The sequence below is a fragment of the Nyctibius grandis genome, chromosome 1, assembly GCF_013368605.1.
Source record: "Nyctibius grandis isolate bNycGra1 chromosome 1, bNycGra1.pri, whole genome shotgun sequence".
Lineage (NCBI taxonomy): Eukaryota > Metazoa > Chordata > Aves > Nyctibiiformes > Nyctibiidae > Nyctibius > Nyctibius grandis.
The window spans coordinates 69,828,009-69,852,766 of record NC_090658.1 but is presented as its reverse complement, the minus strand read 5'-3'; the positions used below and the strand labels follow the sequence as shown (position 1 = coordinate 69,852,766).

The 24,758-nt window shown below is 41.8% G+C and overlaps 1 protein-coding gene across 1 annotated transcript; it reads left to right on the top strand.

The window, feature by feature from the left end:
* The first annotated feature begins 381 nt into the window (after nucleotides 1–381).
* Nucleotides 382–15,328, top strand: C1H6orf58 (chromosome 1 C6orf58 homolog). Its single transcript, XM_068396227.1, has 6 exons — nucleotides 382–703; nucleotides 6,229–6,315; nucleotides 10,486–10,670; nucleotides 11,850–11,983; nucleotides 12,426–12,664; nucleotides 15,141–15,328. The coding sequence occupies exons 1-6, from the start codon at nucleotides 382–384 to the stop codon at nucleotides 15,326–15,328; spliced, it is 1,155 nt and encodes a 384-aa protein (XP_068252328.1).
* Nucleotides 15,329–24,758: the final 9,430 nt, after the last annotated feature.

The following is a 24,758-nucleotide window of genomic DNA, read 5'->3' as shown; positions in this document are numbered from 1 at the left end:
CCTGAAGGAATTAGGCAGGGAAAGAGAAGGTGACAGCTAGTAAGAAACATGGGGACAAAAAGGTTGATAATGCAACTGTACAATCAGTACTGTAGTACCTCAGCCTTTTGGGAAGGTGGATATATGTCATGGGCAGCACAGATTTGGACATTTTCTGGTTGGACTGATCCCTTTCAAACGTCTGCTACTGCTCCCCAGATCCCACAGGGAGGACAGAACATTACTCACAGCTTGCTAATCTGGTGACTCCATGTCAGGGTCACTGGGAAGAGGGAAGGGGGATGGAGTCCTCTGTGTCAGAGTCACCCTTTCTTGCCCAGCCTCTCACCTTTCGTTATAAAAGCCCTGCAGCCACAAACACCTGGGTCACAAACCTTCACAATGTGGCCCTACTTTGGCATACATGCTCTTCTTATAGTGACTGTTACCCTGAGTCCAGCAACTACCACAGCACAGAGTGAAAAAGATGCCACCAGAGAAGATGTCTATCCTCCTCTGTGGGACCTTGCCCCTGAAAACCTGCTGGATTTCCCAGTAATGAACAAGAAAATTATCATCAATGCTTGGAACTATCAAGAACGACTGGGAGTGTATAAGAACCTGCTAAAGTCTTCAGTCAAATATTTTACCACCTTTGGATCCCAAAATTTTGGCAATATTCTCTGGGGATTACCATTGCAGCATGGGTGGCAATTTCATACAGGTATGAGTTATGTCCTTAGGCTTCTGAAACAGCTGTTTACTAGACCCACTTTGGGTCAGCCTTTCTAAGGTTTCTGCCTTGCAAGCCCAGTATAGCCTCAGGCAGTGTAAATTTTTACATACTGTAGCTCAGTATTTGAGGTACCAAATGTATTTGGTAGCTACACTATTTGAGCTACAAAGCTGCCAGTTTGAAAGAAATACTGAATGAAGGGAACACCCTTGCCTTGTTGAGCAATAGTCATTAGTCTTCCTGATAGGAAAAGGCATTGCTAAACACAGGACTGGTCAGAACCCAGAAGATTTGTGGTTTAGATGGGCAATATTCTAGTTAGCTGAAAATCTTTGAAAAAGATATTCCCAGTTACTCCAATTTACAGTAGGTAGATTTTAGGTCCTGCACTCTGCAGTGCTGTTCTTAAATTGTTAACTGATAGGCTTTTGTTTTGGTTGTTAATGTTATGAGCCTGCAGTGTGCTCAGGTGGCCAAGAAAGCCAACAGCATCCTGGCTTGTATCAGAAACAGTGTGGCCAGCAGGATGAGGGAAATGATCATCCCCTTGTACTCAGCACTGGTGAGGCTGCACCTCGAGTACTGTGTTCAGTTTTGGGCCCCTCACTACAAGAAAGACATCGAGGTGCTTGCTGAAGAAAGTCCAGAGAAGGGCAATGTCTCTATTTAGCCCACAGCCAGTGCTAGAGAATAACCAGTTGTTTTGTCTCCCAATCTCCCCTCTCTGACCAAGAAAGGGAATTGGGAAAAGGAAGGATACTTGTGGGTTGAAATTTAAACAGATTTAATAAAATAAGAGAACCAATATCAATACTAATACAAAAGACACAAAATTATACTTAGCTCATAGAGTGACAGCAAGTCCCTCCAGGGATAGTAACTGTTGAGAAGAGAGAAAAGCAGAAAGAGAAAGAGATAGAGGAGAAGAGAGCAAACAGCTCCATCCCCTGCAAGCTTTCCCATTTATAGTGAACATGACATTAATGTTATAGAACACACCTGTGGACCAGCCTGGGTCAGCTGCCCTGGCTTTCACTAATGGCCTTGATCACCATACCATGGCTGGACACAAACTGAAACAAAATGTAATGGAAAAGTGATTCTATAAATTTTATCCCCATGAAACCAGGACAGGAAATGAAGCTGATGAAGGGTCTAGAGCAAAAGTCTTATAAGGAGCAGCTGAGAGAACTGAGCTTGTTTAGCCTGGAGAAAAGGAGGCTCAGGGGAGACCTTATCAGTTTCTGCAACTACCTGAAAGAAAGTTGTAGTAAGGTGGGTGTTCGTCTCTTCTCCCAGGTAACAAGTGATAGGATGAGAGCAAACGACCTCAAGTTGTGCCAGGGGAGGTTTGGTTTGGATATTAGGAAAAATTTCTTCATTGAAAGGGTTGTCAAGCATTGGAACAGACTGCCCAGGGAAGTGGTGGAGTCACCATCCCTGGAGGTATTTAAAAGGCGAATAGATGTGGTGCTAAGGGACATGGTTTAGTGGTGGACTTGGCAGTATTAGGTTAATGGGTGGACTTGATGATCTTAAAGGTCTTTTGCAACCAAAACGATTCTATGATTCTATGATGTTTTATTGGTGGTTTGAGTTTCATTTCTAATACAGATAGTTGAAAGTCCACCTCTCCCTCTGAGAATTTGTTTCCATTTACCATTTTTGATCAGTTTAGGAGTAGCCTCATTATTTTATGAATACATTTTTTACAAAAATTAAAGGTTGTTCTGTTTGTTGGGTTTTTTTTGGTTTTGTTTTGTTTTTTAAATTATGTCGAAATTCTAATGGCTCATCCCCCAAAATCTGGTTGTTATCTGGGGCAGTCATTCTTGTTTGCTTTTTGGCTGCACCAGAGAAGCAGACAAAGAAACACGTGTGAAAGGTCCTCTGAGGCTAAGGCAGCAATATCTTATCAAAGGCTTTATCAGAGAACATGTTCTCCCACATGCTGCTTCACACGCAGTTTGCAGTGAAGCTTTCTGTTCAAAGCTGGAGCTTACTTGCCTTGTTTTACCAACCAGGAGATGTGGGAAGAAAGGAATAATAGTCAATGATGTTTCAGGAACTTGTGCCTGGTGGTAAACAGGCATAAGCAAATGCATCTGTCTGCCTGTTGTTTTCTTTATTGGTTGCAATCTGTAGTTTCATGAGGTGGTGGTTTGGCTGAAGCTGTATGTTTGGAAGAAGCAGAGGTGCTGCAGCTGGTGGTGAAGGAAAGCTGCCAGCATTTAGTCACACCTGATGGAAAATTAACTGCTAAGTCAAAATGAGAAAAAAGAGGTAGAGTAAGAAAAATCCAAGCAGGCAACTAGCTGGCAAACAGCCAGCAGCAAGAAGAATTTGGTTGGAGTTCAGGCAAGCTTTTTCCTCTTTCCCTTCTTTATGCATAGGAAAAGAAAGAGAAGATGAAGAGGATGGCTGGTGCAGCAGGAGAGTTGATCCGATGTGTGGCAGAGGCAAAGACGACTGTATGCAGAAGCTACGCTTGAGTGGTGAACTGCTGGAAACGATCTAGTTATGTAGTGTGGCCTCATCCACAAAGCGAAGATGTGCCTGGTTGCAGTGACAGGGCCCAAATAGAGATGAGGGCCAGGGTGGGTGAGAGGAACATTTGCACCTGGTTGCACAGACAGGTAAAGACCTACTGTCAGCTGCCAAAGAGTCATAGGACTGGTCCTTAGGGAAGGAGATATATTTTTTAAATTACATGATCAGAAGGTCGAAAAATAGTAGAAGGAGAAATATTACATGGCTGGAAAGAGTTTAACAGTAAAAAATATGAGAAGTTGAAGGATAAGTGGATAAGGGGGATAGAAAGACAATTTTGGTGCATACAGTAGTGAGGTTAGCAACTGGCTAAACCTAATGCAGATAGGCAGCTGGGCTAGATTAGTGAGGAATGACTGAAGCATTTGTGTATCAACATAGTAAGCTTGGGCAAGTGAAAGCAGGATTTGAATTCATGGTGCAGGACAGTAGATCCTTGAAAATGCTACAGAAATTTTTGCGTGAACAATCCTGTCTTGTTGGGGGATATTGTAACAATATTGTAACAATATCCCCCAACACTGTCTGGTCATGAAAGTTATGTTGCTTGAGAAAATATTTTTATGGATATGGTCCTGTATAAATCATAAAGAGCAAGTGAAGCTACTATTGAATAAGAGTGGTACAAAGATTTGCAATAAGCTACTCATGGATATAAAATTAAATCAGTAATTTTCTTAGATTTACAGTAGAGACAATGATGTTGAGACAGCATGGCTGATAGGAACGAGATTGTGGAAATAAAAATCGCCACTTGGGAGACAGAGCTAAACTGAGAATCCTACCTACACAGACAGAGAAAACTGGATAGTCTCTACCCCCACTTGGAAGAACTGACATATAGAAGTACAAATCCAGGAGCAAGAACCTTAAGAAAGATCCAGGTGGTGTTGTATATCCGAAGAGTAGGAAAGGTTGTACCTATGTTTAAGAAGAAGGAAAAATGGGATAAGGACACAAAAATGTCTATTTCTCTTACGTCAGCAGTAGATAAGACATTAGAATAAGTATAGAGGAAAGAATAAAGTCATGGAGCTAAATAGAAAAAGGGATAGAGTGCAGCTTACATGAAACACAGGTGGATTGTGTCAGACTAACTGGATATTTTCTTTTATGGTATAATTGATGTTTTACCAAAGTCCAGAAATGCATTTCCTCCCTTTGTATAATCAAAGCATAAAATTAAAGTTTTTAATGACACTTTACAAGATAAGAATGAAAAGGGGAATTTCAAATCTGGTAAGGGAACACCTAAAGCAGAGGTTAGTGACAAGTGTTGCTAAGGGAAGTATAAAGCTAAATGGAGGATATGCTCAGAGTTCTTCAATTATCTTTCTTGAGAACAACTGCATTTAGCTTTTTCATTAACGACCTTGCCACAAAAAAATAGCAGAGAAATCTTGCTGATGAGTTGCACAGAGTTGCTAACAACACACAGCTGGGAGGCACTGTCAATACTGAGATAGTTTGGGTAGACCTGAAGACTAAAATAATAATCATGTTAAGCACAGGGAATAGGAGGGAGCAGAGAGGACAAACCTGGAGTGTAGACCTGGAAGCAGGGTTAGTGCTTCCAGCTCCAAGTAATTTATACATATCTTATATTTATCACCGATACTGCCTGGGACTCTTCATTTTCCTAAAACACCTATGCTAACAATCTTTGGTAAATCTCGTGTGCAATTCTTCTGCAACATTTTGTCTTCTTTTTCTTCTTTTCCTTTATCCTTCCCATTCATCCCTTTTGCACACCAGTGAACTACTGCTGCCTATTTCTGATGCCCTGTGTCAAAGTAGATTATAGAAAAAAAAAATCTTACTGTAAATATTAAAAAATACCATTTTTCATTTAAAAAAAAAAGAAATCCTGTTGAACTGCATTCCTCACCACTGCAAGTTCATGCTCTCAGTGCTCTGCTACTGAAAGATACAGGCTTGAGCAGCCAGCACGCTCCAAAGCTCTGTCCAGTCAGCTAGAGAGGATGATTGGGATAATCTCTATGCATGTAGTTCATGATCAACTCTTCTTCTCAAGTAAAAAGCATCAGAAAATTTGTTTTGGTTTTTAAAGAATGTAATGAGGTTTGGTTCTAATCTGACAGAAATGACAATGTTGGCATTCAGCTGACTCGTTAGAGAGTAAGTGCTCTGCGGGGCAGAGTTTGGGAGCTTCTGGAATAGCTCAAGTCATTGGACCTGACCATGGTAATTTCACATCATACACTTAAAGCAGACTTCTTGACTCACTACATGACTAATTACCACATAATGCACATGTACATTATGCTTTCAGGAATTAGGCTATTTTTCCACATCACATGCTTAAAGTAAAATATACCTTACATGCTGTCATGAGTAATTGTGAAATGTCTTGCATGTTTGCTACAGCACAGATGCTTGAGAACCCTGTTAGTCAGGTACAACAACGTATGCATGCTTAGCTTCACAGTCAGGCCATGTTCGTATGCATCATTAAACTGTAAGGGATTCTGAATCACACAACCCAACTAGGTGAGACAAGTACTAGCACATTTAATTTGTGCTATTCTGCTCGTTAAACAGCTCTCCTACACTAGCAGCCCTGCATCTATTGAAAATGATGCATCAGCTATGCATATGTTTATGTCTGTATGTGCATGTAAATTTATATCTCCATAAAAATATCATTGTGATGTCCTACTTTCAGACAGTTCCATAAATTCTCTGAATGCATTTACAGTGAGGAATAAATTGAACTGTAAAACATAATTAAATTAGTATGCACTGCATGAAGTATTGACTGAGAAACTCAACTACTCTAGAAACAGTAGTTTATGAAGTAAAACAACAGTAACTGTTCTGCTTCTCTGAGCAAAATTCTGCATGCTTTACTACTATATTTTTTTTCATCTCAGTGTGAGATTTTTCATTTCTTGTGTGAAAAAGATTGAGAGGTATTTGGTGTATTATTTCATTTCATTCAGGCAGATTAGCAGATCCTTCAGGTCTGACTTCCTGTGGCTATGAAGATGGACACCTCCTGTGCATATCAGTAAGAAGTTGGTGGGCCTGTAAGTATACGCTGTTACACTGTTCTTCTCTGAAATATGATTAGTGTCATAGAAGGCAATTTAGAATCTTTCTTCCCCTTAGACTTCTGTATTACAAAGTAATTCCAGTGTTCCATAATTCTCCATTGAAAACTTGCAGCAAGACACTTAAGTGTGAGTGAGTAAATGAAAGTTAATTGACTTTAATAACTTATTAGAGGAAGGAAAAAAATGCAAAATTGCAGCTTTAAAAATGTTTACACTGCAAAAATGGATGTAAAAACACATGGGAAGCACCATGATGGGTATCTATATTGGTAGACACTTGTAGGAATTACAGTTTTCAATTACTCCAGAGCAGATTTGTTCAGTTTAGGTGCTAGGACCTCAAACTAAAACTTAGTGTGAGAATGTCAAGCAGGAATCTATGTGGTTCTTGCATCACCCTTGGTAATATAAATCTGACAGGACTTTTCTGCCTTCAGTTGCACCTCCACAACTTCACTGTGGTCAGTAAAATAAAATAAAGCGAGACTTTGTGCCCACGATATCCAAATAACTTCATTACCATCATGACACTGACAACATTTATCCAGCAGGCTTTTAAGTGTTCAGCTGAAACTAAGTTAATATTTTGACCTGGCGTACATGAGTTATCAGACAATTTCCATTCTCTTTAATATTGGCTTTGGAGTTCTAGTAGGCTGAAATTCTGGGTTGTTTTTTTTTTCATTATTCCAATAAGTAGCAACAAATTGAAGACAGAGAGAAGTGTTAAGATCTGAATTTCCAATGTCAATGCCACAGACATTTTCAGTATTTTCCTCAATATCTCTAAAAATACATATCCAGATAATTCAGTCTTCCCAAAAATGGAAACATCCAAAATTCCTGGATACTTTTGATAATTCAGGCCATTCATATGTTGCCTGTTGAACTGGAGCGACCAAGTTAACAGATGGTTTCTCTTAGCCTGAGAGACACAAGAATTTCATTTGTAAAAATGTATATCATAGGTGTAACAGGAGAACGGGTCTATCATTACACCTAAGCAAATATGCATTGCAGGAAGCAGTGTCATCTCAATGATGGCAGTATCAAATTTGGAACCACCCTTGCGCTAGGCAGTGCAAAGAAAAGGCAAAGTGACAAACTCCACTGAAGGACCAGATGTGAGCTAACTCAGCCATGTGTGCTGTTGGCATCACTCCTGGTAGATGTAGCAGAGCACCTTATCCTCCTGTGCGACAGAAGTGTAGGTCCATGGCTGGCATCATGGGAGAAATAATAGTGTGTTAGACAGGATACTATAACCAGGTATTTACACAGGAAGGAAAAAAACAGTTGTATCCACTTCTAGCTAAGAGCTTTGCAGAGGAGGAAAGGAAGTGATCTGGAATGCCACATGCAACTGAAGGGTATCCATTTATCGTTGCACAGGGCAGCCCAATGAATAACATTTGTAGCATCAAAAGAAAAAGCACTGATACTACAGTGCTCACTGCCTCAAGTACACGAACATGTGTAGCCTATTTCCCTCTGGTATTTTCACAGTCGGTGTCTATATGGAAATAGACTCCTCAAACAACAATTCCTACTTAGATTTCCACAATGTTCATCTTACAATGCAATTTTTTTCTGAGCCCATGAAAAAACGTAAAGAACAGTTAAATTTTCTCATTTGATAAATCAAAAACATTTAATTAATTTGCCTACATCCAAACTGAGTAATATATTCTATGATATTCCATAGTAACCATTCTATGATATTCCAACCAGTCCAACAGAATCCCCCAAAGGATGTTTTTGTTTCCATTCTGGATGTTTTTGTTTCCATTATTCAAAAGCTGAATGAACACATTATTTTAAAAACCTAAAATGTATTTTTTATCTGATCTGGGTTAAAGTCAATATTTTTAGACTCCTTTTTTTTCTGAATCTGGAACTCTGACTCTTTTGGAAAGTTTATCTTCTGTATTTTCAGAAACAGAACTGACAGATAGGATGGGGCGGGGGGAGGCAAAGACAAGCCTAACCTATAGATTACAGTCACTACTTGTATCTAAAGGCAATAAAATGATGGAAATATTTTTTTTTAAGGAGGTAAAAGGTCTTGTAAGTCCTCCAGTTTAAATATTCTTTCCCTTCCTAGGGAAGGGAAAGCCTCACATTCTTTTTCCTCTAGCACATTTTCCCTCTGTCACTTCTGTCCCTCACTCCCTCAGCTTCCCTGCTGTCCTGTCACAAGTCCCCTTTCCACCAGCCCTGCTGGCAGGCTGCAGGGAGCAAGTCTATCACCTCCCTGCCACATGGCTGCTTTCTTGTGGAGGCCTTTTGAATGAACCTTCTGGCTGTAAGCCAAAAATTAAATGTGTATATCTTCAAGTGATCAAAGATGTAAGCATAGAGTAAATTTAAAATGTAAATTTAGAGTAAAACCAAAGCTCACTGTGATACCCACTCCAACTACTGTGGTAGTACTGATACATCATCTCTGTGGGTGACCAGTACTAGGTGCTCCGTGGGAAGGAGTGCCATGCAGTGACAGGCAAGAAGGCTCATTCCATAACCCTGTGCAAGCAGGGGACCTTCCTGGAACAGGAACCACCACCTTTACTTTCTCAGTGTTTGCATTCCTGCTCTTCACTTCTAAACACTGCATGTTTGCATGTTACCAATGTTGTGGCGTCCAGAAAATGTATAAACTCAGCCTTGATTTACCCTATTGCAGCAGAAACATGCAAAAAGTCTTTCAGACTGCACAGAAACATCTCTTACATCTTACACCTGAGGATTCTATGTAAGGGGTTTCGGCTGGCCTTCAGGGCAGCCCTTTCTGGCACGAGTAGTCATATGAAGCCAGGAATGAGCTTAAACCAGAAACTCACATTTAATATGCCCCAAGATGTATGAAACACTCCCTGTTTAAGAAGTTCAGTCCTTTTTGCCTAGAATAATATTCAGCATAGTCCTTTCCAGCATTGTTTTCTGCCCTCTGAGTCCCCCAAGCAGGTATATACATGCAATGTATGCAAGCCCATTTAAAAGAAGGTAAGTACTTTCTGATGTGAAATCTGGGTTTCAACACTTCTCATGAAAATAGTGAATAAGAAGCAAGACCCAGCTTAGCAATGACTCCCAATGTGACACTGTCTTCTTGTCACTTGGGACTTTTCCTTTGCTCTTCTAACTGGCCATACATTTCCTCCTGAAGTCCCAGCCAGGCCCACATACAGGAGGTGGAACAATAGTTTCCCATGAGTAGGACAGGGATACACAGTACTTGGTCAGGTTTTGATGATTTTGATCCTCACTGCTGGGACTGTGTACAAAATACCTAGGCAGTCCATGGCACTGAGACCAAGCATGAGCAAATGACTTCTCAGTGCAACGGCTCAGGAGTACCCACGCAAGCAGGAGAATAACTGATCTCCAGGCTTCTCTTCATTCAAAGCTATTAAACTTCATTTCTACTTAAACTTCATTTCTACAAAGAAGACACAACTAAGAGGAGAATTTAAAATCCTCCTTTCAAATGAGGAATACCAAATAGCCCTATGGTCACTCTCACTGGACTTGTGGTCTGGCACAGGTGAGAACTGAACCTGCGTTTCCTACATGCTGGGTCTGACTGCTCCAACTTATGGATCAGACCAAAGGAAGCCATCATCCTAAAATAAGTCTAGGTCATTTCCAAGAAGTTTTCAGTGAGCAAAATCTTTTTTAAAAGCTAAATTATTTTTTTCCTCTAAAATATTTGCCTTTTCCTTTCTTATATGCCTAGGATGCATAGGAGAGGGTTTTTTATGAAAACAATATTCATGGAGTACCCCTTAGTCTTTCTGTACTTAGTTTGCAACAAATATTTGAGACTTTTGATGTCCTGTCTGTGACAACCTATAAAGATCTAACTTTTTTCAGTTTTTTGTCCTTTCCTGCAAAGTATAGCACACTGTCAGCAGATGCAAGGCTATTAAAGAACAATATATAAATGAATATTACAAATCATATCTAAACCAATACAGATACCATCATTAGTGCATTTCAGTACATATGTCCCACTGCTGAACACAGTTGTATCAGCGGCAATTTGAAAGGGTTGCATTTGGTATGGGAGAGTGTTCATTTTTCTATGCGGGAATTTTAATTTTCTTGTGGTTCACACCTCCTCCTTTTTAATTATTGTTACAGGTATGAATTACTACCTGTCTGTCATACCCTTTCTGGGGGCAGTGGAGGCTGGCCTCTTTGGGCAGCTGCAGTACGAGATAGAAATATTGCCACCAGAGGAGCGAAGAGCTGATTTCTGTTATAGTGTTGCCGACTGCCGGTCTCGCTTTCCCAAGCTCATGGATGAGTGGAAGGACTATTTTGAGGTAAATAATCTTACTTTTTTTTCACATTTTGTAGAAAATTATACCAGAATATTACTTTTTAAAACTATTATTACTGTTATTTGTGAGATTCAGGGAGCTTGCTTTGCTTTTAATAATAGCTTGATATAAAAGTAACAAGCAGAAAAAATGAAAGGCATTATGTAAAGTGAGTCAGAGATAAGGCGGCCAGGATTTTTACAGGTTATGTATTTTTGCCTTCAAGATAATTCTGTATTTTGGAGTCTGTCCCACGAGACTGTTTTGTTAACATTTATATTTGTATTCTTCCTATACTGCTTACATTAGCAATGCAAAATAAGCATGCGAAATAGATCATTACCCTTGAGAAATGGCCTTGTGTTGGTTTTATAGGGTTCATTTATTCCTTTGAACATCCAAAAAAATGAAAATGCTGAAACTTCATTCAGAAGGACACTTATTTATGCAAGTAGATATCTTCTTTCCTCCTCATTCAACTGTTCCTTAACCCCAAAGATGACAATATTCCTTACTTCATAGATTCAATAATGATTTTATAGATAGACTGCTATGTTCAACATTTTTGTTGGTAGTCAAATAATTGATAGTGATCAGAAAATTTAAACCGTAAGTCCCTCTTGGCAACTGTGAGTGAAGGTTTTAGGTGAAAGACTGCATTTGTTTTCTTAAGATAATTTTTCCTAAGCAGTATATTTCAGAAGTTATTATAAAAGAACTACTCCTCAAATAGCCATAATGATAACTGTTAAGGATCATTTTCTCATTTTCTGAAAATCTTCAGGAACTTGTGTCCAAAGGAGTATAAACAGTTTTTTCAAGGAATTCAGTATTTCAGCGTGGAAGCTTCCATGGCACTCAGATACAATAGTCCACTGAATTATTGTGACCGAATACCTAAACGGTGTGGATAAAACCCTCCCTCTGTTGAAGTTAAAGAACAGCAACTCCAGTTAACTTCAGTGGGGATGTGTATTCACTTTATAAGTCTATATTAATCCCCTTTTCCTCCCTATGTCAGACATTATAGTTACTACAAAGCAGCACATTCTAACTATTCAAAAGCAATTTCCCTTAGTTTGCAAACTTACTATTTTGTGACGTATGTGTGTAAGTCTGAAAAATCCATTGAGTTTAAACCTCCTCCTGTTTCTCTGCCTTTTTTCCTCCCTGTTGCTGCAGTATCTGTTATCTACAGAACACAAAGCCATGAGCCCTGCAGCCTTCTCCTCCTTCAAACTGGATGATGCTCTCGGTCTCATGTGGAGGGCACACGTCACCTCCATTGCTTATGCGCTGCCTAAATTCCAGGACAGGTATGGAGACAAGAGAGGTGGCCAAGGGGGACCATCCCACCTGCATGCCTCTTTGGAAGGACAACATGCCAACAAAGTCTGCATGAGCTTTCTTACTCTAGGCCTCTACTCTTTAGGCTCTACTCTTCCTTCCACTTTCTTGGAGCACGGGATGACCAGCAAGAGATGGCTGCAGTGGGTGGGCAGGCTGTGGGCTTGACATGAGATGCTGATTCCTCTCTGAGAGCTGTGGCCAGAGTCAGGAGCTGTGTCTAGTCTGGGCAGAGGCAGCGATGCCAGGAGAAATTAGATGTAAAATGCTGAAGGAGGCTTTAAGTCACCGTGGCACTGAGACCGCTCAGGGTTTTATACTGAACAAAACACACTTGGGATAAATGATAGAATAATGTGTTCTACAGTGGATTTCAATTATCTGTTATAATTTTCTTTTTATCTCTTTCAGCTTAAAATATCTCTCTGATCCAGAAGCAAATTTTGGTGAAGACTGGGCTAATGCTGTAGATTTCATTGCAGCCACACACTTCTCTACAGATTTACAGACCATAAACAACTTCCAAGCTTTCCTGCCCCAGAGGATGCTCTTTGAAGGGGATGTCCTCTCATCCATTAGTGACTTCAGTCCGCAGCAAAAGAGAGTCCTGCTTTCACTGAGAGCTCTTCACAAAGCAAATCGATTAACAGGTATGAGCCCAACCTCCAAATGTCTGTAATCCATACATATTTAATATCTTCTTCTTTCTTTCTATACCTTTGTCCATATGGACATGGATTTTTTGATATACAATAGTATAAACACTTCGTAGACTAACAACAAAACAGTACAGCTAAAAATACAACCATAAGTAAACAACACACCAGTGGGCAAATGCAGCAATGGGATAACACTGCCAATGTGCAGTGAGGATTTCATATGAGACAAATGCATTGTTTTTTGGAACAAATGATCTTACATTTTTTCTCAATTTTTCACAGGAACTTTAAAAACACAAAGACTAGTTTGTGTTTCTATAGTTATGTTACAAAAAAAAAAGGGCAAATGATCATGATTAGTTTGTGTGTCCACAAGTGTTCTGGTTTTGTGTTTTTGTCTCAGTCTTTGGTCTAACAGAGAATTGTGAGACTGTCTCAGCAAAACATCATCTGTGCCAGCAAAACTTCATCCTTAGGCAATGCTGGACTTTCACTAAAATAAGTTGTGCATCACCATCCAGCGGTGAGACACAGAATTACAGTCTTCTGAGGTTTCAGTTCCTTTGTAGGTATTGCTAGGTTGGGTTTTTTTCTTTGTCCTTTACGAAGGAAAGTTATTTTAAATCTTCAGATGAAAATACAATATAACAATACACTGTAAAACTAATATCCAGAGCTATGGCATTTGTTTTGTGATCTTCTTCTTCTGTCTATTCATTTCTCTCGCTAGCTGTATTTATAGCTGAAACAGGCCGTTTAATGAAGCTATTCAGTGTTACAAAAGAGCATCCTCCCATCACAGAGTGCTTCCTTCACACCTTCCACATAGCACGAGGGGTGCCTCATAGTCCGAAAAAGATCTTAACAGCTCCCTCCCACACCTGGTAGTCCATGATACAGTTCAGGGTTTCTCAGCCTCCCTCCAGGAGGGGAGGGGAACACAGCAAGGACAAGCACGACCAACAGGACAGCAAGGAGGGAGCAGAGCACCAGGGCAGCAGAGCACATGAGGGCAGCACTGGAGGGAGAGAGGAAAAGAGGCATGGATGCTGAACGTGCTAGAGGGAAAGAAAGAGAGGGATGATGGGGTTCCATGCAGGTGGAGCCATAACGAAGTTCATAGCTGAAATCCCTTGCTTTGTAGGTGGGAGATTTCCCTGGCTCTGCTTTGAAGGGATGGGCTTTGTGTTCAGCTGAGAGTTAAATGCCAGCTAACCTGGTGACTGCTTTGCAGAACAGAAAAGGAGCTTTATACTAAATTTGACTTGGGTCTGGATCCACAGCCTCAGCGGGGACCTGAAACACTAGATCTGATGACAAAATGTGATGCACTGTTTTTGTAGAGTCTGATACCTCAAACTTTTAAATACATCCTGTGAGATGTGGAGTCCTCTTCTGGTGCTGCAAACTTCAACTGCAGATAGAGGGTCTCAGTACCTCTTAGGATGGGACCCTGTCCAACCCAGAGTGCGATTTGATTTCTTGATTCAGGGTTTGATTCCTCTTTATTTTCCTCTAGCTGCCTCTGCCAGTCCAGCAGGGACCTGTATTGAAAGAGTGCTATGCTACCTCTAAAGCTTCTCAACTCATGGACAGTCAGAAGCTTTACTTTTTATGCTCTGCCCCTCACCAATATCTGAAGGCAGAACAGCAGATGCCTTGTTATTCGAGACCTTTCGTGCTGTCCTCACCTTTCCTGCAGTCCTCTTGTGATCCTCCTAGGAAAGAGGACCATTTGCTGCCTTCTCCTCTTAACTCCTCATCTCCCTTGTACAATACTGTGCAAATTCAGTTCTTCACTGTTGCTGGTTTTATAAAAAAGCCTGTTTTGCAGGATAATAAACTCCTCTTGGTTTTCTAGTAGGCTTTTTTTTTACCCTCATATTTCCCCTGTGGACCCTTTATCCACCATAAAGATCAGCACTGAGAGGAGTGGGGAGCAGGCAATGACTATCCTGCAAACTGGTGCTAATGTCGGACTGGTCAGGCACACTTCCTAGACAGACACTGCTCGTTGCTTGGATGGAAGTATTAGGATCATTTGCTGCTTTAACTTGAGGACTTAGCTGGCAGAAGTGCAAATTCTGGTTGATTTAGAGAAAAAACGGAGATATGCATGATTATAACTATCAGGCCACTGCTTCATAAGCCATGAAGCTCTGTGCAATTGCAGAACAAGACCTTAACATGAGTCTTCAATCATTTTGACTTGCAACACTGGTGACAAGGGAACAAGCCCAGTTGTCTATCAATACAAAGGATCCTGAGCTGAATGAATGGCCTGTGTCTCCCTGCACAGTTGTAGGCACTTATTACCCCATCGGCACGCTCCAGCTTTGTCTACATTTCACTGTCCATGGGAGAGTGGTGGGTGTTTGTTGCCAGACATGCACTTTGTCCCTTGTGCACTGCGAGCTGCGTGTGCTCCATGTTAATTTGACAATGTCATGTTGTGTTTCTTTCCAAGGAGGATTGGTGCTGAAGCTCTGGCGAAAGGCTATGTCTACTGAAGCAGGAAGAAAAATGGGCCGAAAACTGATTGAAGACTTGACTTCAAGCCAGAAGCTTGACCCAGTGGGGATATATAATGATTTGAAAGGAGTGGATTTGACAGCGCCCAGCTTCTTGAGAAAAAGCAGTTCCAACATTGATTGATTTAATCTTTTAGCAGATATGTGTCTGGTAATCTGGCCTTGGTAATTTCTTACAGCAGGATTTCCTGAGTAGCCATGTGTGCATCTCTCCTATATTGAATCAATATTTTTATCCTTAATTTTCCTAATTAGCTCAGTTGTTTAACTCATTTCCATGTAAATAAAATGCCTCACAGAAAATCTTGCTTTATTACTTTTTTGGACTTTGTAAATAATGTGTCATTATTGGAGTAAAAATTAAATAAAGGCAAATTATATTCTGTTTCAGACTGTTTTTTCCCCTGTATATGAGGATCCCCCCAGATATGTAATTACTCAGGTCCTTGATGGTCTAACAGATAATCATCCAAAACTTTTCTTTAGTTCTGATCCAAAACCAATGCCTCGACTGTTTCCCATCAAAGTTGTTATTTTGCAGACCAGCTGCAATCCATTTTGAAGCTTTCAGGCTTTTCAGATTAAATACTTGGGTACAGATGAATCCCCTTGGTATGCTGCTTTGCAGCGAAGTATGTGCCTCATGGTACTGGGGAGACAGTCCTGAGAAGTCCTGAAGCAAATGAGCTTATTCTGTAGCAGTTCTTAAATGACCGACGGAGTTTTCTGGTATTTGATTCATTTCACTTACCTCAAGAAAACATTGATCTATCTATTGATTTATTCAATTGTGTAGTCACACAATTGTGACACAAACAGCCACAGGTTGTTTTTCTCTTCCCCCATGTCTAACCCTTCTTGTTGCATCATGTCATACATTAGATTTGATTACTGAGGAAGAGATGCATTCGCACTGTGTGTCCTTCCAGCACCTGGCACACTCAGATTCTGATCCTCATCTTCTGGGTGATAACGCATATTGGGAATTCATTATAATAACTTGGCATCAGAGGTTGTGTGGAAGTGGGACAGGGGTCCTGCAGGCAGCCAGGGGTTGAAGTTTCTTAGGAAATCTGCTGCCTTGGATCCTCCATCCTTATGAAAACTTCCTCCAGAGAGCAGGCATGGCTAGAGTCACCTTTGCATGGTGGAGAGCAGAGGATAGCAATACAGCCACTGCCTGCTGCATCCTGTCAAATTATAGCTTGCACTACAGCACAGTTAAAAATGACACAAACCTCAGGCTCATGAGACAAAATAAGGGAAAGCAGCTTAGCTTTGCTTTGCCACCATTTCAGGTCTGTCCTACAGTTTCAGTGGCACCTAGCATCTCAGTTGGTAATTCTGTCCCATACCCCTCAGTTGGAGGGAGAGATGCATGTGCCACTTGCCCTTCTGCTGGAGCACACGGCTTCACTATGATGCACTCACATACTGCATTTCAGTTGTAGCCATTGTAGCAAGAGCCTTCCTGACACACGTACAACTGTCAAAGGTTTTCCACAGACGTTAGGGGTAAGATTTGGACTCCCAGCTTTTCCCCCAGCACCAAAGTGGCTGACAGAAGCTCTCGCAGCCTCAGTAGCAGGTAAGCAAGGGGCCTTCCAGCAGAGACCCTCCAGCAGGCACCTTCCCAGGCTGCCCTTAAGCCCACCCTCCCACTGAGGCAGGAGCGTGGTGCTGGCGGCTGCAGGGCATTCCCCAGGGCTACGGGCGCCGTGCAAGGGACCCCATCGGCAACCTGGAAGGTGATGCTGTACCTGGCAGCACTTTCCGTATGCCACGCCCAGCCGCGGTGTGCCCGCTGGGCACAGGCCCTCAGTGTCCCTTTGTGCTGCTAGTCCAGCTCCAGGCAGTGGGGGAAACATCAGCTCCTGGGGAGGCTCCACACCTCCTGAACCCAAAGAGTTGTGGTGAATGGAGTTAAATCCAGTCGGCAGCTGGTCACAAGTGGTGTTCCCCAGGGCTCAGTACTGGGGCCAGTTCTCTTTAATATCTTATTAATGATCTGGATGAGGGGATCGAGTGCACCCTCAGTAAGTTCACAGATGACACCAAGTTGGGTGGGAGTGTTGAGCTTGAGGGTAGGACGGCTCTGCAGAGGGATCTGGACAGGTTGACTCGATGGGCCGAGGCCAATGGTATGAGGTTCAACAAGGCCAAGTGTTGGGTCCAGCACTTGGGGCACAACAATCCCATGCAACGCTACAGGCTGGGGGAAGAGTGGGTGGAAAGTTGCCTGGTGGAAAAGGACCTGGGGGTGTTGATCGATGGCTGGCTGAATATGAGCCAGCAGTGTGCCCAGGTGGCCAAGAAGGCCAACAGCATCCTGGCTTGTATCAGAAATAGTGTGGCCAGCAGGACTAGGGAAATGATTGTCCTCGGCACTGGTGAGGCCGCACCTTGAGTACTGTGTTCAGTTTTGGGCCCCTCACTACAAGAAATACATTGAGGTGCTGGAGCGAGTCCAGAGAAGGGCAACGAAACTGGTGAAGGGTCTGGAGAACAAGTCTTATAAAGAGCAACTGAGGGAACTGGTGTTGTTTAGTCTGGAGAAAAGGAGGCTGAGGGGAGGCTTTATTGCTGTCTACAACTACCTGAAAGGAGGTTGTAGTGAGGTGGGTGTTGGTCTCTTCTCCCAGGTAACAAGCGATAGGACGAGAGCAAACGGCCTCAAGTTGTGCCAGGGGAGGTTTAGATTAGATATCAGGAAAAATTTCTTCACTGAAAGGGTTATCAAGCAGTGGAACTGGCTGCCCAGGGAAGTGGTGGAGTCACCATCCTTGGAGGTATTTAAAAGATGTATAGATGTAGTGCTTGCTTAGGGACATGGTTTAGTGGTGGACTTGGCAGTGCTAGGTCAACAGACTCAATGATCTTAAAGGCCTTTTCCAACTTAATGAATCTATGATTCTATGATTCCATGAATTATTAGCTGGATACCAAGTAAACAAAGGAACAGAAAATTATTTCTGTCTTTCCGTGCCACTTTCACTATTTGATTGGTCCTTTCTCCCCAAACTTGCACAATATTTGCATGGCAAATTAAGAAATAATTATCAAGACATAAGTAGTTAAACACTATTCTGTCCTTTAATGTCCCGGGACAAAGGTTTTAATAATTCATTGTCATTTTATGGATAAACTCTCAATGTACCATCATTAGCTAACAATTTTCAAAGGAAATACATTAATGAGGTCTAAGAAAATGTGGGAGTTTTTACATTAATTACCTGGTTCATAGATCAGAGTAATTAGATTCCAACAGACTTTAGGTATAATCTAAAAGTAATTACCACAGCTGCCAGCTGTTAAAATAGTAAGTAAGTTAGTTGTGCTCCAGAAAAGTCTGAAAAAATTTTTGACCTTTTCTGTGGTTAACCTGAAGTGTGCTTTGAGAAAACAAAAAGAGTCATTAGTACAAATAGGGAAAACAAACTTATAAACGGTGAACTGCTGCACTGAGGGGATATTTGTAAAACACGTTTTTAAAAAGCAAATATCTCTTTACCTGAATTTATGACATTGGGAAATACTTCAGTATTTTAAAAAGAACCATCTTTCTTAATACAGCATTGAGCATTTATGTATTGCAGACACCTTGCCCTAATCCAGCATACCAACCAGTCAGGTAAAGGCTTTAGAAATTGGCCAGCAATTGCGCTTTGGAGGTTGAGGCACCTGTAAAAGTTTAGACAAAACACGGGATGGTGGATTCTTACAAGTAGAGCAGAGCCAGATATCTTGAAACATAATAGATGCATCCTAGTAAGAAAATATGTGGGTATCAGAAAGGAAGCAGAGAGAAAGATATCAAGAGAAGGCCATACAGGTATGGCAGGATGTCTCTGGAGAAGGGTGGGAGAGCACTGGAGGAGTCTGCTTGCTAGTTACAGCAGGGATTTGCCCAGCAAGGAGAAGTCACAAAGCAGAAGGGGGTTTTCTTACTCAGCATTAGTCTGGGTTTTGCAGCCCTGTTCTCATGCCTTTTACACATGTAACCTCTTTGCTGAGAACTGCTTGGCATTAAGCAGGGGCAGCTTCTGTTTGACACAGGTGCTGTTAGAAGAGAGCATAAACACAGCTGACTGCAGCTCTGGAAAGCAGGGAAGTTAAACTTCTGTACATGCTTGCAAATAGTGAGCTTAACGTGATTGAAACAACATGTGGGAGGGAAGGAGGGAAGCTTAGAAATGGATACCTAGTAAAAAAATAACTTGGGAGAATAAAAATCTGCCAGGAAAGAGCCTGAACTTCCTCAGAGCTAGGGCAATAGTGCTGAACCCTGCTCCACTCCCACAGCTCTGCAGGGCTGAGGGAGAACCACTGTCTTCCTCTCCTGAGTCTACTCTACTCAAACGCAAGGTCATCCGGGCTCATTTTAGGCAGGTCAGCTCCTTATTTCTGAGAGATGTGGAGTTTTCAGTGCCTTTCCTACAGGAGCAGGGTTTCTGAGGAATGGTCAGAAGTGAGGTTCTTTGTCCTTGTCTATGTGTTTGCAACTGGGAGCACAGCCACTGCAAAATGGACCTGTGCTTTACCAAATATTCTCCTAAATTGTCACATAATAGACATACGTAAGGGCTGACCTCTTCAGCAACCTCCCTTTCTGTTCCATGAGGGCAATGGCACTCTTCTTCTCTAGGAAAAGGACCTCTGTCTTCACAGAGCTGGAAGCAGGCATCAGCAGTCACTTCTTTAGCTTTCTTAGGTATCGAGACATAGAGCTTACAGGGCCTATAAGCAAAGTTGTTAGCAAAAATGCAGAAAAAGATTCTTTTTTTCAAGCAGGAATTGGATTCTTGGGTTTCCCCTTCCCTATGATCCCTAATCTGTGCAGAATTACTTGGACTCTCTTCCTTTCCAGCCTATGCTCTCTAATGCATAATAAAGTGCTTTTTGGTGGTGGGAAAAAGCACTCTCCTCTACACCTGCCAGGTATGAAGGGAGAACAAAGATATTCTTGCCCAGGGCAGCCTTTCACCTGGCAGCTAGGAGGTTCTTCTGGGAAGCAGAAGATGTAGATTTGGACCCTCCCAGGTAGAAAACAAAACTGCACCTAGTATAAATACTTCAACTGTTGGTGAACAACATTAAAACACATCCACATTTCACAAAAGTAAACTGCTCAGCTATGTTTTCAGACCAGGGCATGTTGCCTGCCCCTCCTCAGCAGGGTGTCGTGAGCTGTGGACCTCCAGATCCCACTACTGAAGGTGGCGAGATTCAAAATGAGCCTTCATATACAGAGTGCAAAGAGCTGACACCTGAAAAAGGTCTGAAATTTGCTTCAGTTTAATTTTAAAAGAAAATTCCTGGCTTGATACCACGTCTTCCACTGCCATTTCATTTTTGTAGTGATGCTGGACATCAGAGCACTTGCTGGGCTCGGTTCTATTTAAGTTTGAAGTGCTTACAGCCCATATCCACAGAGGCATTTGGACTCCTAACACCCAATAGGAAGTTTTCGATACGATTTAAGAATTTGAATATGCTTGGAGATCTGAACCTAAACTCTTTCTGTACTACAGATGAGACAAATGGGCCACGAGGCACCTTAAGAACAACTTGCACGGCGTGAAGTGCGGTGCTGCTTGTTACATGGCATTTATACCCACTTAAAATATGACTCAGTTTATGTAACATGTTTATCTAGAAAAAATATGATAATTTTTTGATGTTTTTTAACTGATTCATGCCTAACCAAACTCTCCAGAACAAAAAAAGCAATGAAACAAAATCCTTAGTGTCTCTCACTTCCTTCTGCAAGCCATTGTAGCTGTGGAAAAGAGCTGCATGAACTATTTGTGTGTACTTTGCAGCAAAGGACTGCGGCAGGTATGGCAGGACAGATAATGGTAGTAAAAACCTGACTTGTGGACTTGAGAAAAGCTTAGTTTTAGAAAGTCTGTTTCTACCTCTCCTTTCATGTGATACTGTGCCCCAAAACACTAACAGATGTGATTGCTGAACGTAAGAAGAACAGACAGCTGGAATAAGGTGGAAAAAGGAGAAGAGTCTTTTTGATGGCAACACAGCTGCAGTACCCTGTGGGGCAACCTCCTGAACCCTGCTCAGACCCTTCCTCTGTGCCATGAGGACCAGGGGCATTATGGAGGAGCTGGTGTATTTACAAGAAAGAAAGCCTGTAACTTCTGAGGTCACCCTAGGAAGAGCTAAGCAAGCCCTGTCTCTTTCCAAGGCTGTCCTGAGCTGCTGGCTGCTGGCGCTGCTGTGCCCAGAGCCACAGGGACAGCATTATGGAGAGCACAGGGATAAGGCACTTGTACATACAGGCATTTCTTAAATCCTGGTGGGATGAGGCCCACAAGACACCATGTAGCCATTTCCACATGCTCTCAAATCTTAACACATATGAGGAATTTAAAGTTCCATGAGAATATAAAAATGGCCGGACTGAGCTACCCTGCCCAGTGCCCCCTCTCTGGCGGTGGCCAGCAGCAGTGGGCTGGGGCGAGAGCAGCAGCAGCAAGGTGAAGGCAGGGCAATCCCTCCTCCCACCCAGCCTACCAGTGGCCAGCAATCTGCACTTGGATCAGGCCTCCAGAGTTCATCAGTCCCAGAGAAAGTCGTAAAAGGCTATCCTAGGAAATACAAAAACTCAAGAAAAGAGACAGGAAGCTCATCAAAGAGATGTGTTATTGCAAAGCACAAGAACACTCCCAGCACACAGGCACATTAAAAAAAGGAGAGAGGAAAATGAACGGAAAAAAAAACAGTAACAACCTGCCACTAATACATGAAGTAGAAGCAAGAAAGCTCTTTCTCTTCGGAGACTATCAGTTTTAATATGGTGTCAAGGAGTCAAAAGCTAACACGGTACAGGCGCATCAAAGTGAAAAAATGTTAGGAAAACACTTGGGCAGTCTTAGGAGAGGTAGGAAAAGTATCAAACGTGTTAAGTGAAGAGATAGTAACAATAAACAGCGACTTCTTATTGAGAAGAGCGTGGTAGATAAGCGTTTGTTTGACACGTTGTATTTAAACAAAAGAGCTTTTGGCTTTTAAAGAAGAATGCAGGCAGAAGATTCTTCTTATCTTCCCAGACACAAAGGCTGGATATATAAAAAATATGCATGTTGATCATCCAGACAGAAAACACCATCTCACTAAGGACTTAGGCACACATGGAGTGCTGCGGAAGCAGCTGCTCTTGAGCAGGCCTTCAGTGAGAACAAACTGGAAATATTTCTTAGCATTAAAAGACATAAGCCTTTAAGCTAACAGGTCTGTGCAAAAGCTTATGCCAATCTTTTGCAAAGCAAATATCTTATTATTTAAATATGCTTGTATTCTCTTCAGGCGATCATGGTCTGTGTTTAGCTGAAAATGGCTTTCCCCTCTCGAACGCAGCATTCTTGAGCAGTAACATCTGGGAATGACAACCAGGTCTCTCAAGGATCATGGTGACATTATAGCTTTGTCAAACAAGTATTAGCAAACAGTACGAAATCACTGCGGTCATCTGTACAGCATAAGGGAATCACAATACTTATTAAGTCTTAAACATCGAACACAAGCCTTTTACTAGGACCTTACTTCATGTCTCCACTCTCCCCTCAACTTTCTCCAGCAAGACTGGATGTCCTTCGTTACAGCACAGCACCATGGCCTCTCTTCCTTGCGAAGAACTGAGTGCAAATGACACTGTCCCTCTCTGTCAGGTAAACTGAACAGCCAGGCTAGTTCTCATTTCTGTGATAGGATATGATGTTGGCTCATGTGCCTGAGGAAAAGATGCTAATATATTTACAAGGTTCATAAAATCTGCCACGTTTACTCAGATGAATAAAACTCATTGAACTCAATGAGGCTGAATATACAAGACAGGATTGCTGCACATGACAAGGGTGGCAGAACCAGACTCCTTATGTGACAGGATCTGTGCAAAGAAGAGAAATTGCTTATTTGGAAGCATTTTAAAGGGAAGAAGTTGCAAAAAGGGCTCATAAGTCTTGTTTTTGTTCACAAACTAGTTGACAGATGCTTTTATAGAATGTCTGAAAGAAGCTTAGGTTTGTTGGGAAAGTTACTGCATCCCACCCTGTTCACACCCATCCTAACACCCAGCGCAACTAATGAGAGCCTCTTTTTTTCCAGGCTCTCTCAGCCCCTTCTTGTATGTCAGATGCTCCAAGTCCTTAATCACTTTCATGACCCTTTGTTGGACTGGCTCCAGTATGTCCATGTCCTTCTTGTACTGGGGAGCCAGAACTGGACACAGTAGTCCAGATATGGTCTCACCAGTGCCAAGCAGAGTGGAAGAGTCACCTCTCTCAACCTGTTGGCATTGCTCTGCCCAATGCAGCCCAGGAGGCTGCTAGCTTTCCTCCCCTTCTTTCTAGATGCAGAATTCAGTCTTCTGGCACTTTAGTGAAGGAAAATAGTGGTAGTAACACATCATATCTTTCAGACATCCAGCAGAGGACAACATCACATTCCACAGAAAAAGAAAAAAAAAAGTCAGTAAAATACACAACAAATTCCTTTTATTCAAATACCGGACTGCATTTTCTGGCATAACAAACTGGGTTGTTTTGAGCTGCTACAAAGAGAAATACAGATTTTTGAGAAATATACTTAAAATGTATTTAAAATACCCACAAGTGATGTGTCAGCCAGTTACAAGTTTTGTACACACCTGCAGCCTCCATATTAACTAGTGATATGCAAAACACTGTACACTACATATGCATGGCATTAAAGCACTCTAAGCAATATTCTTAATACTTAAATTGTAACTGATTTTAATGAAGATGAACATTTATCTTGAATAAATTAATGTGAGACAATATTGAGAAATTCTAAATTAATTTGCATTAGTGAAAATAAATCATTCAATAGAATTTTAATAGGCAAGTGTGAAGATATTATACTACCTGCTTGAAAAGACTTTTTCCTTAAAGTATATTAAGACATTTTTGTGAGAATTTGCTTTTTAACTGCTCAGTAGGACTAAAAATATGATATGTCTAGGCTTCCTAATCATGTTCGTTTTTTCCAACCTGCTGTCTGGCATTTCTGGACATGCCACTTTAATCAAGCTGCTGCTGAGTCTGGAAACACTTGGCACATCAACTGTGTATTTACACATCAGTTCTCAATAATTTTTGCTGAGAGTCAAAGCACTGCCAGAGGGATATGCACTTCTCCTAGATCTAACACTTCTAGATACACAGCACTCACTATGCATGCGCTGCCCAGTTCTTATTGTTCTATGCCATAAATGATGGGTGTCAGACTCGCTCTGCGAGAACACGAGGACAAGGTCCAGTGCCACCCAAAGATGCTAAGCACACTCTACCTGTGCAGCTCATGTGATTGCACACAGCGATCCCAGACAGAAATAGGCAGCTCTAATATCAGCACCGATTACGTGCTCTCTGCCAAGCCCACTAAGATGCTTGTCTGTGCAAGCAGAGGCTTTCCCTGCCGCTGCTCACACTCACAGGCTAGGGGCAGGGCACAAAGGGAGGTCCCTCCTTCTGAGCCATGGAGGTCTTGTATCCTTTTAGATACCATGTAATAATCAT

Bases quoted from the DNA above. Each gene is read 5' to 3' on its own strand.
- C1H6orf58 (XM_068396227.1), top strand. From the start codon at position 382: ATGTGGCCCTACTTTGGCATACATGCTCTTCTTATAGTGACTGTTACC. The intron at 10,671-11,849 runs GTAAATAATCTT...CTGTTGCTGCAG, and splicing joins AGTGGAAGGACTATTTTGAG to TATCTGTTATCTACAGAACA. The intron at 11,984-12,425 runs GTATGGAGACAA...TATCTCTTTCAG, and splicing joins CTGCCTAAATTCCAGGACAG to CTTAAAATATCTCTCTGATC.